Source organism: Cupressus sempervirens, chromosome 3 (assembly GCF_028749045.1).
Source record: "Cupressus sempervirens isolate cs-2001-9-10 chromosome 3, ASM2874904v1, whole genome shotgun sequence".
Classification (NCBI taxonomy): Eukaryota; Viridiplantae; Streptophyta; class Pinopsida; order Cupressales; family Cupressaceae; genus Cupressus; species Cupressus sempervirens.
In genome coordinates this window covers 255,611,172-255,629,576 of record NC_143120.1, presented here as the reverse complement: position 1 = coordinate 255,629,576, position 18,405 = coordinate 255,611,172, and the positions used below count along the sequence as shown (strand labels likewise).

Genomic DNA, 18,405 nt, shown 5'->3' with positions numbered 1-18,405 from the left:
GAATATGGTTGAGTGCAAGAAAGGTTTGTCTTAAAGGAACTTCTTGTCCTCACACTCCTAAGAACACAGGGAAGAGGAATAAGGAATTTAAAATTGCTTGAGAATGCCAAGTGTTGGGAAGAGGAATATGGTTGAGTGCAAGAAAGGTTTGTCTTAAAGGAACTTCTTGTCCTCACACTCCTAAGAACACAGGGAAGAGGAATAAGGAATTTAAAATTGCTTTGAAGTGAAAAGAGGGAAGTGTCCCCATATGGTACCATCCAAAAGTGGGTGGCTGAGAAGGCTAAGTGGGTTTCGGGAAGAATGTCATTTAAGGTGTGAGTTAACATTCTCCCTAATCTTCATAATTAGGGGTGTGCACATTAAAGGAGGGGATTAAATTAATAAAAGTAGGTCCGTAGGCAAGTGACAATGTAGGTGGATGGGACATTTGGAAAGAAAATGAGTAGAGGAATAAAAAATTCCTTTTAATTCAAAGTGCAGGGAAGGGATAAAATGAATTAAATCAAATAAATATGGGAATTTATTTAGTTTAATAAATGAAGTGGGAAAAGGAGGATTTAATTAAATTAAATAGCAGGAAGGAATATAGTTAGTGTACATATATTAGGTAAATTAATTTAATTTAGAGAAAAGGAAAATGCAAATTAATTAATTAAAATTTTAATTATTGAATTAATAATGGAATTCAAATTGAAGGATAAAAGACAACTTAATTTTGATCAAATGGAAATGATCACATTTAGGTGTCTACAAATTGCTAGCATTGATTTTCTTTTATAGTTTCCTTTACCCTTAGTCTTATGCTTAGGATGTAGTTCGGGATGACACTTAAATATTTTAAAATCTACATGCCAATCTATATGAAATGAGTACAATGACTCACTGTCCTCTTTTGGCACTATTGGATCAGCTTTCTTTTTTTTTTTCCATAATTCCTTATATTTCCCTTGGATTTGGAAGACTCTCCTTTGTATCTCTTTTTTCTTCTCTCTTACATAGTGTGCTTCGATGCAAGCCTTCTCCAAGCCCTTTGGGTTAGCAGCAGCCACTCTCCTTCATATGTGAATATGGGGTCAGCCAAGATATTTATCATCGTGTCCTCCTTATGATGTATACCAATCACAATAGGTTGCTGCCAATATTGCTTGCTTTGAAAATTTAAATTGTTTGTAATACATCCATCTTCTTATCAAACTTATGTCATCCTATAGGATTGAAAATCCTTCTTGTTGAGACTCTGATAAACTAATGGCTTTCTCCTTTTGATACAATTTCCAACATGTGCATCCCACTATACAAAGAGCATGATCAATCACCTCAAGGCAAACAAAATTGATCCTTTTAACTCTTATTTATTTTATGGAGGTTAAAAATAGACTTCCAATTACTTTGTGTATATAATATTTCATTTGTCCATTAAAAGGTTCAGTTTCTTATTTTGTTTCAACCTTGAATGGATTTACACTGTTTGCTTTTATGTTAGGTTTATTTATGCCATCCACAATAATACTGCATTTCTTTACCATAGCCTTAACCAACTCACCAATAGAAATTTGGCCTTCTTCAATTATACCCTTTTGCCTACTCAAGCTCTTGATGTTGCCTCAACTATTGTTGATTCTGTGATGCCTTTCATGAGGCCTTATAGTCCTATCAAATGTGCATTCAACTCCTCCATGGGTGTTTTGAGCTCTTGTTCATTTATGCAAATTCCCTTCACAAATCCACAAAAGATTAAGTTGTTTTGATGCCAAAACTGATATAAAAATTATACTTTGGGATTTAGAAATTGATAAAAATGTTTCTCCTACTTTCTTCGCCAATAAAAAGTTCAGATTTAAAAGATCAGGAATTAGTGTACTTAAACCATAAACAAATAAGGAACAACTCACAACAAGCTAATTTTATCTTGGAAAACCCTAAATATGAGGAAATGCTAGTTTATTCAATGCATGGTTGACTTTCCCAGGGCTCTTAGTTATAGTTGTTTCAAGGCTTGGTTGAGTTTCCTGCTCCCTGGGTGAAGATCAATAGTTACTGAATGTTAAACTGATGCCTGTACAGTCAATTGCCAATATAACTGTGGACACTGTAAATGTACTGGTAAACTTTAAATCAGACTGTGCTACTATTTGCAAATGAATGCAATTCAGAATTTATATATATCAAATAGATATTCAGAACTGAGAGATAATTGCTGATGATTTTATTGCACAAGTATAACATGCAGAGATAGAACTATTTATGATTTTGATTGTCCTTATCTCCTGCATTTTATCCATATGTATAGCCCTACCAAAGGGCGGTCATGTCTGATTGGTCTAAAGAGGCATGATGGTTCAATTAGAATTATTCCCAAAAGCCGATCCTAATCAGGTGTTTGTAATTAGCTAATTAAAACACTAATCTCATTAGTGTTGTTTGGATAACAAATCATAACTGATCTGCATAAGGCAATGATCATAGACTCTACCAATGCTTGATCGTTTTGGCAAGGTAATGCACAATTTCAAGAGATAATTACAGATTTCATAGTTAGCAAAATATGCAGAGTCAGATTGAGATTGTTGATGGTAAGGATAATAACTTCGATCATATATTTGTGTGTGTGTGTGAGCGCACAGGTGTATATCATCAGTTCACATGGTGAACTGGTATACATGCATGCACACACAGTTATTAGGTTCAGCTTTTCATAGTAACTGACGCTACCATAATTTAACACTCCCTCTTAGCGAGGGAAGATAACTAAGTATGAACTGATTTAGACATCACCTAACTCGTGATATCAAGGAGTATATAAAACATCAAGTCTACATGAAATTCATATATCCTTGTTATGGTATGTGCACGGACATCACATGATGTCTACCATAATATATCATGGCATATCCACATATATTACGTCACATTATATCTACCACGATTATCTCATAAAGAGCATATTGATACACAACCGATATCAAGTCAGGATGATATCTATCAATAAGTCCAAGAGATATTAACTCTAAAGACATTTCCATGAATATCAAGTCAACATGATATTCATCATGATAGTGAACATTGTAAAGTCACCATTTTACAATATGGTATACAAGTGTATATTATCAAAAAGATCGCCACCTTTTAGTAACGTACATAGGGGCCCATAAGGTCATAGAGTCACACATGACAAAGAGTTTAAACATTAAACATCTTTATATATATATATATATATATATATATATATATATATATATATATATATATATATATATATATATCAGTACAAATAGAACAAGTTTTGAGATTTAGTCTCAAAAAATTACATTTCAACCATACCAAGTTTCTTTCTGAAGTACTCCACTTTAACTCTAGAGAGAGGCTTGGTAAGATTCTCTGTTGTTTGATCATTTTTACAAATATATTACAACTGGATTGCTTTCCTTTCAACCATATCTCTCACATAGTGATAAGGGATCTCTATATGCTTGGATCGATCATGGAAAACAAGATTCACTGAGAGTTTGATGCACCTTTGATTGTCACAGTGGATATTAGTAGGTTTCAGGGGTTCTCTAAATAATCTCACAATCAACTTCTGAAGCCGTACTACTTCTCTAGCTCCCATCACGATTGCAATGTATTTTGCTTCAGTAGAACTTTGTGCTACGAAAGACTATTTCCTGCTTATCCAAGAGATCATGGCTGATCCCAAACTAAAACAACATCTAGCCGTGCTCATCAGTCACACTTTCGGCCCAATCTAAATTTGAGTATCCATGTAAGTCTAAACAACATTCTTATATTTGAGCCCATATCCAATAGTACCCTATAGGAACCCCAATATGTGTTTAGCATCAACAAGGTGTATCTCTCACAGTTCACACATAAACTAACTCAAGGCATTCACTGCATAGCAAATGTCAGGCTGTATGTTAACCAAGTACATTAGAGTTCTAATAATCTATCTATAAAGGGTAGGATATGCAAATTTGGAGTCAATTGTTACCTCTTTCAATGTATGCAAGTTAGTTTCCATGGGTCTGGACATAGGCCTACAGTTTAGCATTCCAAATCTTTTCAGAATATCAATGAAGTATTTTCCTTGATCCAGAGGCATACTGTCAAGTTTCTGCTAGACTTCCAATCCTAGGAAGTAGTGTAAATTAGCGAAATCCTTCATATCAAATGCTGAAGCCAAATCTTTCTTGCATTGAGCAATAAGGTGGTCTTCTCTTGTAATCACCAGGTCATCAACATATAGAATTAATATTAACATGTCACATTCAATAATTTTAAAGTAGAGATTTGGATCTGCATAATTCTTAGAGAAACCTAGTCCAATAAGGTAGCTATCAATTCTCTCGTAACAGGCTCTGGGAACCTGTTTGAGTCTATACGAGGCTTTCTTTACTTTGCATGCATGAGATGCCACATCATGAATCACAAAACTATCAGGTTGTTATAGGGGATTGTGTAACTAGTGTGCCTTATGTTTCTCTATACCATTATTTGTAGCATGTTTAATTTTGAAGAGTCATTTAGAGACAATAGATTTCCCTTTAGGTCTAGGTACTATATCCCACACATCATTTTTTTAGAATGGATTGATGCTCTTTTGTCATGGCATCTTTCCATAATTGGTGTTTAAGAGCTTTTGTTATAATAGTAGGTTTTGAGTTTATAATCTCGTTCATTAGAGCCATGTATTTTGATAATATATTAGGCCTCTTACTCTCTCTAAAAGTGCCTTCGGGTGCGGCAAAGTTTTATGCTTCCTCAACAACCTTTCTAGCCCAAAGTGGTTATTTCCTTTCGTTAATGTTTTGATTTTTCTCTTCATGCTCCCTCTGAATCTCAGGATCAGCTTGGATTACACTAGAGGCTTCTTCTGGTTACTCCCTCTAAGGCTTGGAAGTAGGTTCTTCCTCCATGTTTTCAGGTGAGTCCTGAATTTCTAACTCATCTAAGCTCTTTGACCTTTTGAAGGCAATGCCTTCCTTGAAGGTGACATCTTTGCTCAGCTCTACTTGGCCTTGTTCAAGTAGGTATATCCTGTAGCCTTTGGAAGTTTCATTGTAACCTACAAAAATCCATTCTCTCCTCGAAGGTTCTAATTTTGTCCTTTTTCTCTTTAAATGCATGTATGTATACAAGACACCCAAATATCCTAAGATGGCTTATATCGAGTTTTATCTCGGTAAAGGCCTCTTCTGGTGTTTTATTATCAAGATGTGAATGGAGACATCTATTTTATATCTAGATAGTTGTTCTTGAAGCTTCTGCGCAAAATGAAGCATCAAGGTTTTGGTCACACATCATTGACTTTGCAGCCTCTACAATGGTTCTGGTTTTTCTCTCAAACACCCCATTTTGTTGAGGATTATAAGGTATAGTGAACTCTCTCTTAATCCCAACATCAATACAAAATTCTTTAAAGATTTCTTAAGTGAATTATTTCCCATTGTCAATTCTCAAGGTTTTAACTTTCTTTCCAAGTGAGTTCTCTATTAGGGCTTCGAATTCTTTGAATTTCTTAAGAATCTCTTCAGACTCTTTACATTTCAGGAAGTAGATCCAGGTATATCTGGAGAAATCATCCACAAAAATTATATAATATAGAGACCCTCCCATAATGGAGTTGACATGGGTCTACACAAATCTGAGTGGACTAATTCTAATATATTTATAGTCCTGCTTAAACTATTTTGGAAGGATCCTTTAGTGTTCTTCCCTAAAGCACATTGCTTACATGTACCACTGGGGACTGTGTTTAGTTTGGGAAGTCCTATCACTAATTTTTCCATAGATAATAAGGCTCAAAAGTGTATATGCCCTAATCTTCTATGCCAAATTTCATTGGAGTTATAGGTTTCATGAATGAGTGCTTGCTTTGACTCAATCCAGAGTTTGTATAGGTATCGATGTCTCATACCTATGGTTTTAGCCTTCTTAAAAGTAGCATTCTTTGGCCATGCCCTGATTTTTCCATCCATGAAAGTGGCTCTATATTCATTATCTTCCAGGGCAGATATAGATACTAAGGATCTTTTAATTCCTAGTACAAATAGTACACATCTTGTAGTTGAATAGTGATGCCCAAGTCTAATTTAATGTTATAGGTTCCCACCCCTTTTACAGAATGTGCGGAGTCATCTCTGATGATTATCTCTTCCTCAATTTCTTCCACCATAGTATCTAGATGTTCTTGTAATTTGGTTATATGTCTTGACGACCCACTATCAATCACCCAAGTGTTGAAATTGTTTGCTACATGATTTGATAGTGTTGAATAGAATAGAAACTTCTCAAAATCCTCTTTTTTGTTTGTTTTTCCAACTTTAGCATAGGATGCTTTTTTCTTAGTTTTGTCATGACAATTTGCAGCACAGTGACCATATTGATCACATCTAAAACACTGAATATGGGAGACATCTTTTCTTTGTCTGAATGAACCTTTTCCATTATGATTTTTCTTCCTTTTGAAGTTCTTCTTTCCTTGTTATGATGGTTGGTATTCAGAACATCAATGTCTTTATTTATGAATTTTTGTTTGATTCCTTTAGGTAACTGCCTAGCTTCTTCTTGTAGGCAGTTGGATTTTAGGCAGTCTAACTTTGGGAGTTTTGAGCTTGCACTTATGCCTTGTTTGAATGATTCCCATGAGTTGGGTAGGCCAACTAAAGCTATTAGGGATTATTCTTTGCTTTCAATTTTATACCCTACATTTGATAATTGATCCCTTAATTCTATTATTGTCATGAATAAGGCATTCAAAGATTCTCCTTTGTTCATACTTATGTGATTCAACTGTGCTTTGAGTGCAAGGGTTCTGCCGGTATTATTTATCTCAAAGGTGTTCTCTAGAGATTTGAACAGAAGCATGAAGTTGTCTGTTTTGCCAGTATAGGTACTATGTGATCTCTCACAGAATACACTATCAATTTCATAGCTTTCCTGTTATTTTCAATCCATTGGGATTTTTCTGGCTCATCCTCAGGTTCTGCCATTTTATCTTTTACATATGAATCTACTTTGTTCTCTTCTAATATCATCATGACTCTCAGTTTCCATACTATGAAGTTGTTGGCTCCTTCAAGGCGATCCTCAAACCTGATTGTGTTAGTCATTCTGATTGAAGTGTGACTGTACTTTATTAAAGTAGGTAGTCTGATTTCTCAAGTTTAACTTCGATCTTCTTAGCTTAGCTCTGATACCATGTAAATGTACTGGTAAACTTTAATCAGATTGTGTTATTATTTGCAAATGAATGCAATTCAGAATTGATATATATCAAATAGATATTCGGAACTGAGAGATGATCACTGATGATTTTATTGCAGAAGTATAACATGCAGAGATAGAACTATTTATGATTTTGATGGTCCTTATATCTAGTGTTTTATCCAAATGTATAGCCCTACCAAAGGTTGCTCATGTCTGATTGGTCTAAAGAAACATGATGATTCAATTAGAATTATTCCCAAAAGCCTGATCCTAATTGGGTTTTTGTAATTAACTAATTAAAACACCGATCTCATTAGTTTTGTTTGGATAACAAATCAGAACCAATCTGTATAAGGCAATGATCATAGACTCAATCAATGCTCGGTCGTTTTGGCAAGGTAATGCACGATTTCAAGAGACAATTACAGATTTCATACTTAGCAAACTATGCAGAGTCAATTGAGATTGCTGCTGACAAGGATAATAACTTTGATCACATATATATGTGTGTGTATGCATGTATATCAGTCCACATGGTGAACTGGTATGTGAACTGGTATACATGCATGCACACATAGTTATTAGATTCATCCTTTCATACTGACCAACGCTGCCATATTTTAACAGACACCAGTGCACCTGCACCATGGTCTAGACTCCAGTGCACTTATATTGTCATCTGCTCAGCCACACTGGCATCTATGGCTAGTATACATTGCAGCACTGTTCAAACATACATGCTTTTATCTGAAACTTAATCTCTAATTCTGTTTCATATGTTTTTCGAAATCCATTTGGATTGTTATTGGACTATCAGAAGAAAAAGAACTCAGTTAAGTCTTCCTTTGCTTGATGAGTTCTTAAATGTGTATTTGTTGTTCTCTCGAACCAATCTGTGATGGAATGTACTGTTTGGTAGTGGAAATCCAAGAACAAGATCAGTTTGATGATTGATTAAGCAATGTGGAGGGATGTCTTTCAGTAATTCAAAGATATATTTGTATCATTGTGGGAGACTGTTAAATTTTTGCTTATGCTTTGCAGACCAATTCAATTGAGTTGAAATTATACAATTTTTTCAATACTGATTAAATTCTAATCCTGAGAGAATTCACCTTCTAAAAACTAATTGACCAGAGACAGGACTGAGATTATCCTTCAAAAAGACAAAGAGAATCTATATATCTTATAATTATTGAGGTTATAGAAAGGCTAAAGCTAAAAGTTCACATAGCTTCCTAATGAGGAGAATTCTCTCCTAAGTACACAACTAGTCAATTGAAAAATTAAATCTAAGAGCTACTATATTGTAGTTCAGGTAGCAAAAGGTCAGTGACAGAACTCAGAAAAGCTACTCATATAGTCAATACTCTGAATATCCATTTTTTAGAACTTGCTAGAGTAAACATAAGCCAAATTGCCTAGCAGATGAAATGAATTTTGTTGAACTTTATAACACATCACAACTTCGTTGGCACTGTTAAAAATAAATAACAATAACAATCCAATGTTTTCTAAGTGGTCAATAAAACACCCAAGTCAAAGCAAGGTACACTTCAATAAGATCCTTAAGAAGGCATATCATCGTGGCTCAAAAAGTTCAAATACACCCCAGCATAGATCTCTTACAGAATATTTTATTTAATTTGCTGTATAGGCATCAAGATGTCCCAGAAAAAAAAGTAAATATCACTGAGTAATCGGCTATTCCTGCTACTGTGCACAAATCAAAGCAGAACACTCTGGGATAACGTAATTTAAAGATAAGGGTTATCATGACTCAAAAGATTCAGAGACACCATAGCATAGGCCTCTTGAACATATATTGTTAATTAGCTTTAAAGGCATAAAGATGTCCCAAAAAGTTAACGAGGACTCCAATCCGCTACTCCTGCTACTGTAAGGAGGCAAAATGCCCTAGAAAATCAAAATTCTTGGCATATTTCACTTTGATGAGGCTAAAATAATATTTCAATATTCTCCACAATGGATTGTAGCAAAGTAACAAAAAAATCTCCAAACAATTACATTTGTTTCTTCTAACCTGTTGATATAACTGTCTTATTGCAGGATACATGGGTCTGTCATCATCAACTACTTTTCAGTTTATTTGTTAAAATCCTTTGAAAATGGATTGAAAATAAGAACTTGCCAAGGATAGTCATTCTTTTTATTTCATACAGCTGATGCGCATCTTGTAACTTCTTTCCATATGCAATCTTATGCCTTGACAAATAGTGGCATATACAGAAAACTTTTCTCCAAACAATTTTTAAAAAGTCATTACTTCACATAAAAGGCCAATGTTTTTGTATACATTCAAAATTCACTTCACTCAAACAGCTATTGTATTTATTGGAGAAACGGGCAACACCCAAACCATAATGGTGAGTCTCCAAAGAGCCCCATTGACAAAGAGAATCAGTTGCCTGGTGGTAGGGCACAGACATTAGTTATACTAGATTCATGTCCTAGATGGTCCATGGAAACAAACACAGCATCAGAATCACAAAGAGCCTTGACCACAAAGCGCAAGGAAGGGTACTGGAAAAATCAGCCACACCTGAAGCCCAACAAAAAGCTGCAGCCACAAAGAAATCAATAGCTTAGTGATAGAGCACCTCAGCATGCACCTCAGCATGCACATAGAAAGTCCTGGCTGCCACATGGGAGCAAACACATTGATGCCAAACCGTATTACGAAACCAATTATTAGTTATTTATTGTATATTCTTTCACAGATCGTCATGGGATAAGTAGGAGATATTTTCCATGGCAGGTCAAATTATGATATTGCTATCAGGATTCAACTGTGTAGTTTTCATATCAAACTCAATGGCCCATGTTTGATGAGGAGTGGTTCACAAGAACTGATCTCTCTTGGGAATGAATGGTCCACTTAGCAACTATTATCATCTAGGTGATGCTCACAGAGGTGAAGCCTTGGGTCTTCCCGAGAGGTCACCTCTGTGAGCATCACCTATATGGAATGAGTGATGGGTTCTTGTGAACCATTGCTCTATGAAACATGGGTCAATGACAATACAAAGTTAAATCCTGATAGCAATATAGATTGTCAAAAATCCATCTACATATCAAAGACTTGGAAGATGATTTAATGCCCATGTCCCTAATTCAACTGGTAGAATAATTATAACCTGACTAGTTGATGATTAGGTCTCCTGTAAAATGAACATCCTTCATTACCATTAAATGGTTATGGCATCACCACAACCAATCATCAATTTATCAAGTTCTGTGTATGTTCATGTGTAATTACACACACCAATTTAAAGCTACTTGATATATCTATAGAAACAATCGATTTAGAACAGCAAGCTCAAAAGCTTCTTTGATAACAGTCTCAACGTCAGATTTTGGAATGTAAAATACTATACTATTGCCTCCTCTGTAAATACAAAGTAGAATTACTGGCATGAACTAAAAGATGAGCAGAACATGCAAATAAAAAAATGTGCAACAGAGTAAAAGCCAAAAAAGAAAAACAGAATACCTGCACTGTTTTTTTAAAGTGATAAACATGCTGCTTAATAGATATGCAAGCTATACAATGACAAAATAAAAGCAATTTAATCATTTTACCAGTCCCTATCAAACTCCAATCTCAGGATTTGACAGCCACAACCAGTGAGAAATATTCCCTTGATTAGATAGTAGAAGACAGAAACATTCACTTGCCTTCAAGCTATAACATCAAAGAATTGAAGCTGTTTGCCGTTCTTGAGTGGCCCCCTCTGAATTCTGAGCATTGAAGAAATCTTGCAACGGAATCATCTTTATTTCAGTCTTTTTCATGCTTTTAATAGCCTCGGCAGTAGCTAATGCCCCAGCAACTGTTGTTATGATGGGTATTTTGTATGACAATGCCATTCTCCTAATCTGTCGGCCATCAATTTGATCTAGTGCATCCCCTGAACTAGTAATAATAGCTAATTGGACCTGACCATTGGTGATCATGTCACCAGCATGAGGACGCCCTTCATGGAGTTTCAAAACTCGCTCCACAGGAATTCCTTGCATTTCCAAGAATTTTGCTGTGCCACTGGTTGACAGTATCTTGAATCCAAGATCAATAAAACCATTTGCAACTATTGGAAGACTTGATTTTGTTAGATCATTAAAACTTAGGAACACAGTCCCTGCAAGAGGCAAAATTTGATTGGAGGCAATTTGTGCCTTTGCAAATGCCATCGCAAATTCAAAGTCTATTCCCATCACTTCTCCTGTACTTCTCATTTCAGGGCCGAGAACTACATCACAGCCTTGAAACTTTTCAAATGGAATTACTGCTTCTTTAACAGACACATGACGTGTAATAATTTCCTGTGTAAAACCAATGTCCTGCAGAGACTTTCCTGACATTACAAGGGCAGCATACTTTGCTAAAGGATGACCAACAGACTTACTGACAAAAGGGACTGTTCGGGATGCCCTAGGATTTGCTTCAAGGAGGTAAACTTCACCAGTAGGAGTTATTGCATATTGACAATTCATTAATCCACAAACCTGAAGTTGCTTTGCCAGCTTAAAAGTCCATGATCTAATGGTTGATAAGCATGCAGGTGAGACTGTTTTTGTTGGAAGAGAACAGGCTGAATCTCCAGAGTGTATCCCCGCTTGTTCGATGTGCTCCATGATACCACCAACAACCACATTACCTTCAAAATCTGACAAAGAATCTATATCAATTTCACACGCATCTATGAGATACTTATCAATAAGTACCGGCCTTTCTGGGTCTACTTGAACAGCAGTCTCCAGATATTGCTTCAATTTTTCGTCACTGTAGACAATTTCCATTGCACGGCCACCTAAAACATATGATGGTCTGACAACCACAGGGTATCCAATATTTTCTGCTATTGCCAAAGCATCTTTATCACTTTTTGCTATACCTCCTTGAGGTTGCTTGATTTTCAGCTGATTCAACACTGCATTAAACCTTTCCCTATCTTCAGCAGCATCAATTGAATCAGGAGATGTCCCCCAAATACGCACAGGCCCTTCCCCAGTAGCAGACATGGGCTTAAATTCATCAAGGTAAAGCTGTAAGGGCAGAGCAAGTTTCAATGGAGTTTGTCCACCAAACTGTACAATTATACCATTGGGCCTTTCTAAATCAATAACATTCAAGACATCCTCTATTGTTAGCGGTTCAAAGTACAGCCTGTCACTGGTATCATAATCTGTAGACACAGTCTCGGGGTTTGAATTCATCATAATGGTTTCATATCCTGCATCCTGAAAAGGCATGAAAGGACAATGGGTCACAAATATGTTAGAAACACAATCTTCATTGCCACTTTTGTGTGAACATTAAACAATAGCTTTCTTAAAGAATACTTTGAGGGCTGATAATGTCATACAAACCTGTAGCGCATATGATGCATGACAACAACAATAATCAAATTCAATGCCCTGACCAATACGATTGGGTCCTCCTCCAAGAATCAAGACCTTCTTTTTTATGCTTGGTGCTGATTCGCATTCATCGTCATAGGATGAATACATATATGGTGTATTAGCCTCAAACTCAGCTGCACAAGTATCCACTCTTTTATAGGCTGGACGTACACCCAAAGATAAGCGGCGAAGCCGAACATCTTTTTCAGATGAATTAGTTGCATATGCTATCTGCTTATCACTAAATCCGCTCCTCTTCACTTCATAAAAGTCATGTTTACTAAGTTCTGCTACTTTTGTGTTAGAAAGGAATTCTTCAAAATCTAGAAGCTCCCGAAACTGTGAGAGGAACCATTTGTCCACATAGCATAGTGCATGAATTTCTTCAACATTCATACCCCTTTTCATGGCCGCATAGAGTGCATACATCCTCTCTGGACCAGGAACTCTTAGACTATACTTAAGTTGTTCCCAATCCCAGTCCAGCTCCTTCATCTGCTCACAACCCCATCCAGAATGACCAGTTTCCAATGACCGAAGAGCTTTCTGAAATGATTCCTGGAATGTGCGGCCCAAAGCCATAGCTTCTCCCACGGATTTCATTTGTGTTGTAAGAATTGGTTGTGAGCCTGGAAACTTCTCAAAGGCAAAGCGAGGAATCTGAACACAAGTTGTAAGAAAATAGCATCAATCAATATTATTATACTCTTCTTTCTTCTGAAAAAGGAAAGACCAACCAGTACAAAGCCAATAGTATCTATGGGTTGCTTGCAAATTTGCGTAAGGCCACTAATATCCATAGGAATGATATTCATGTGCATGAAACAAATCACAAATTATACATGTTTGTAAAACGAAACATGGGGGTAAAAATCAAATGAAATATGATGAACAATAGTTTAAAAAGGGCATAAAAACATTGGCTATATAAACAGCTCATAAAATAATCCCTGTTTTATATTGTAAATGTTCAAAGAAAATCAAGGAAATGTATACAGATGACAATTAGAGATTCAAATCTCTTAGATGGCTTGATCATTTGCAGCTTCATCATCCCCACACTATCCAGAAGACCTCATAATCGACCTTTACCTATTTCTCTTGAGTTGCGGTTGTCATCAAAACATATTCAGAAGTTTAGTACTTGGCAAAAGTTTAGGATGTTTACTGTATTAATGTAACATATAATGGATTTGACAAATCAGAATAAGTTAAAAGAAAATCATTAAAATTAATGAAGATTTGATGCTGAGCCTGTATAAAGAAAAAGTTCCAACTTAATTGGGAAGTAATTAAGAATTATGGTGAATCCCATTAAATGGCAAGGCTATGAAAGCATATGCAACCTATATTAGAAATGGCAAGGCCACGAAAGTGCATCCAAGGCTATGAAAGTATGCAATATGTTCAATTTCATTCTTACTAAAGATATTAAAGCTTTTAAAATAGTGATTTATCTTATTTAGCGCTAAGTATTTTGTTGTTTGATAGGCTGTACTAATTTTTTTACCCAAAGTCAAGGGATTATAATAAGTCCTATCACTCCCTCCCGAATGTAAATTCCTGCTCAATGCAAGCTTGTCGGACAGCAATAATTTCTTTACTGAGAAGCAAGAGAATTAAATGCATATTGCTGCCCCTCAACCGTGAATTTCTTGTCTTTACAAGTTCTACTTAATTGAACAAAATATTTAACAATGACTGAATCCAACAGTGACTTGTGATTACTGTACCTCCATACAATAGTTTGTAATCCAGGTGGGTACAGTGGGTTAGAATGGGAAACCAAACAATATAACAGAACAATGGATTCCTTGAAATTAGAAAGCAAAGATAATAACACTTCAGATTCTCACTAACACCAATTAAAAAAGTAGATTATGCATTCGAGTCTACCATATCGAAACCTTACCTTAGTGACCACATAGTCAATAGAGGGCTCAAAACTGGCAGGAGTTTTCTTAGTGATATCATTGGGAATCTGATCCAATGTATATCCTACAGACAACTTGGCCGCCATCTTAGCTATAGGAAACCCAGTTGCCTTTGATGCCAATGCAGATGACCTTGACACCCGCGGATTCATCTCTATAACCATAACTTCACCATCCTCTGGATTCACAGCAAACTGAACATTAGAACCTCCACATTCTACGCCAATTTCTCTGATTATTGCCACAGCATAATCTCTAAGACGTTGATATTCTTTATCTGTCAGAGTCTGTGCCGGGGCCACAGTGATTGAATCCCCTGTGTGAACACCCATGGGATCAATATTCTCTATTGAGCAAATGATCACAACATTGTCAGCCAAGTCCCTCATAACCTCAAGTTCGTATTCCTTCCAGCCCAGAAGAGACTTTTCCACCAAAACCTGAAAACAGTGAAAACTTAAGCAGCCAATGTTACCAAATCATTACTTTAGTTTCTTTTATCAAATTAAATGTGATTCAAAACGAAGATTAGTCTCATTTTTTTGGCAAAAATAACATTTTTCTTTAATAATTTGTCAAAAAATTGTATAAGATGTATATATCTACAAAAAATTGAACAATAAATCGACCTCAAGAAATCTGTATTACCTTGGAGAAGAGTTAGAGTTTTGATTATCCAAATTCAATGTAAAAGGATTAAGAAGTATACGTTGCAGAACACTTGCTCAAAATATGAGTATTCAAAAAAAATAATGTATCTACATTCAAAATAATAGGATTTAGAAATCTTCCCTTTTCAATAGCACCTATGAAAACTATTAACTTGAAACTTGATGCTCAAAAATGTTAACAATGAAATAAGTTTTGAGATTCCAAACTAAACATAATAGGACTGGGAAAGAGGCCTTCACAAAACACTGACACAAACTATCTTGTTATATTTGGATGCTCAAGGTGCTAGCACTCACAATTGAAGAATTGAAGAAGATTCACCAAAATATTAAATTCTAAAACCTTCCAGCTACTTAAAATTTGCCTTACTTGAGAAGTAATACTGGCAGCCAATCCAGCCTTACAGATTGTCTCAAACTCTTCCTTGTTGTAAGCAATGCCACCTCCGGTACCACCCAATGTGAAAGCAGGCCTGATTATTAGAGGGAATTCACCAACTTCTTCAGCAATCTTCAGGCACTCCTCCAGAGTTGTCCCGATCCCGGAGGGGGGAGACTTAACCCCGATTTTCTCCATTGCCTTCTTGAACAAATCCCTATCCTCGGACTTCTTAATAGCCTCCAACTTTGCCCCAATGAGTTCCACCCCGTATTTCTCCAGAGCTCCCCTCTCGGCCAAAGCAACCGCCAGATTTAGCGCTGTTTGGCCCCCCATAGTTGGCAGAATAGCATCAGGCCTCTCCTTCTCTAAAACCTGCTCGACTAATTCAGGAGTCATGGGAGTAATGTATGTTTTATCTGCCATATCAGGATCGGTCATGATGGTGGCAGGATTGGAATTAATCAATATAACTTCATAGCCTTCTTCCTTCAAGGCCTTGCATGCCTGTGTTCCAGAGTAATCAAATTCACAGGCTTGCCCTATGACAATAGGGCCTGCGCCCAAAATAAGTATTTTTTTCAAATCAGTGCGCTTACCACTTTTATGTTTGCCATTCTTCTCAGACCTCTCTATGGATCCATCCTGCTCCTTTGTTTTTGCAGAACAATTTACATCATTCCGGATTCTTCTCTTGCATTTGCTGTGACTGGAAAGCCCAACTGTGGGCTTCCTGCAGAGTGTGCGCACAGACGATCGAACGAGACGATGGGATTCGAAACGAAGCCCAGCTGGAAAAGCATCAAGCTTCTTTGATAGCTTCGAAGCTGAAGAAGAACCAAGCAATGAAGAAGCAGCCATGATTTCAGGCGGGAAATTTCAAGAGATCAGACTATTATTTTCCAAATGAGTTACTAAGGAGTTTCTTGGAAGCTTGAATTGCCCCTGCTAGAATTTCCTTTCGTATTTGTAAGGGCGTAAAGGGTTTCTGTCCTGTCAACATCTCAAAGCGGCTTATTCGGTTTCGAAAAGAGCTTGAAGGCTTTTTAATTGCTTAATTTTCGGGATTTTTTTGAGCCTGAAGCTAACATTATTTTTAAGGAGTCTGGAGTTTGAATATCCACTATAATTCTTGTTAAAACTGAATGAAAAACCCTAATTCGACTTTGTTTTTACATTAAACCTTGGCACTGAGTGAGTGCATTGTGCTCAACTTTGCACTAGGCAGCACTAAAAACTATTTTGTTGCTTTGAAAAGTTTATGATGCATTTGTCGCGTCGGATTTTCCATGAAAATGTTGGAATCTCAGTAGGAAAGCACTGGAATACCACTAAGGACAATTTCTGAATGGATTTTCATGTTTTATTTGGATCTTTGTAGGAAAGCACTAAATATAGAAGTGGGATCAGATAATATTGGATAGGAATATATGATTAAAGATTATAAAATTTGGGATATTTTGTGCGAATGTAAGCACTGGAATGGGTACTTTATTCATTTCAAATATAAAGTTCTTAGAGGATGTCTAATTGTCATCGATGTTATTTAACAGTTTCAGAGTATATTTTTATACCATTTTTGGATTTTATGAGTTATTTTAATTTTCAATTAACATATATATAATATAATTTTAATATGTTTATATATATATTGAAAAAGATATGTAAAAGTTGAGTTCATAATATTGTAATTATTGTTAAACAATATTAATTGCATATCATATTGTGATAAATATCATATTATGATTTATATTTTGTATTTGTATGTTATTCTTAGTATATTTGTATATTCCTTTTAAGTTATTAAGTCTAAATCATTAGTATATTATTACAACCTTTTATTTTTAGTTTATATTATTATTATGATCTTATCTTTCTCCTTTAAAAAAATATGTTTTATTTGCTCTCACTGTCATGTTCCTACTTTTAAATTTATTCATCCAAAAGAAATCCAAGCATATCCCTTGATGTGTCAAGACATCCTTTATCTGTAATTTTAATTAGTTTATGAATAGTTTTATATTTATTCTATAAAGTCTTTACAAAACCACACCAAAGTAAGCATCTACTAACAACATATAGTCATTTACTAAGATAGCTTAAAATGTCAAAAGGACAAAGTTTTACACAACCAAAAACAACCATAAAAAAAGACATAGTCAACCCATTTATCTCTTTAGTCATTTATGATGAACTTGAAGAGTTTCTTATAATTTCGGTTCAAAAAAAATTAGTTTTCATTTCACTAACCTTGAGATTCAATTTGTTCATCTTATTTGTGACATTATCTATATTGAAACTTTATATGTTATTAGTCTAAGGTCAATACTTGACGAGGGCACAACCCAAGACAAAATGAACACAACAAGAAAAGGAGAATCTTATTTTTAGAAATGATATGCTATTGCAGTCAATACAGAGAAAATAGACTCAACTACATGCCCTATGGGCTTACAATGTTATCAGATTCTAGAGAAAAACCCTTCTCACAGTACCTTCTCCCAAACTCCGTAAAGATTGCCTTAACAATGTAAGAAATGACCTTAAGTAAACTAAATTAGGTTTAGGACTAGGAATACATTTTAGAATATGTCATTTGGCATTCACCGCCAAAGCAGAAGGTTCTAGAAGACATGTCAAAAGTCAGTGCAAAATTAGAAGAATCTAGAAATGGTAGTCCACTTCCAAGAGGCATAACTTTTGATCAAGGACTCTGATTGACGAACAGTTTACATTTCTAGCAAGCTCTCCAAGCGCTCTCCAACATTATGGACAAGCTATGCTA

At 35.6% G+C, this 18,405-nt stretch overlaps 1 protein-coding gene across 1 annotated transcript; it reads right to left on the bottom strand.

The window, feature by feature from the left end:
- Nucleotides 1-9,346: 9,346 nt before the first annotated feature.
- On the bottom strand, nt 9,347-16,757 carry CARB (carbamoyl phosphate synthetase B). Its single transcript, XM_089819337.1, has 5 exons — nt 15,612-16,757; nt 14,549-15,010; nt 12,604-13,296; nt 10,912-12,474; nt 9,347-9,793 (listed from the first exon to the last, which is right to left on the bottom strand). The coding sequence occupies exons 1-4, from the start codon at nt 16,479-16,481 to the stop codon at nt 10,927-10,929; spliced, it is 3,573 nt and encodes a 1,190-aa protein (XP_089675463.1). The 5' UTR covers nt 16,482-16,757; the 3' UTR covers nt 9,347-9,793; nt 10,912-10,926.
- Nucleotides 16,758-18,405: the final 1,648 nt, after the last annotated feature.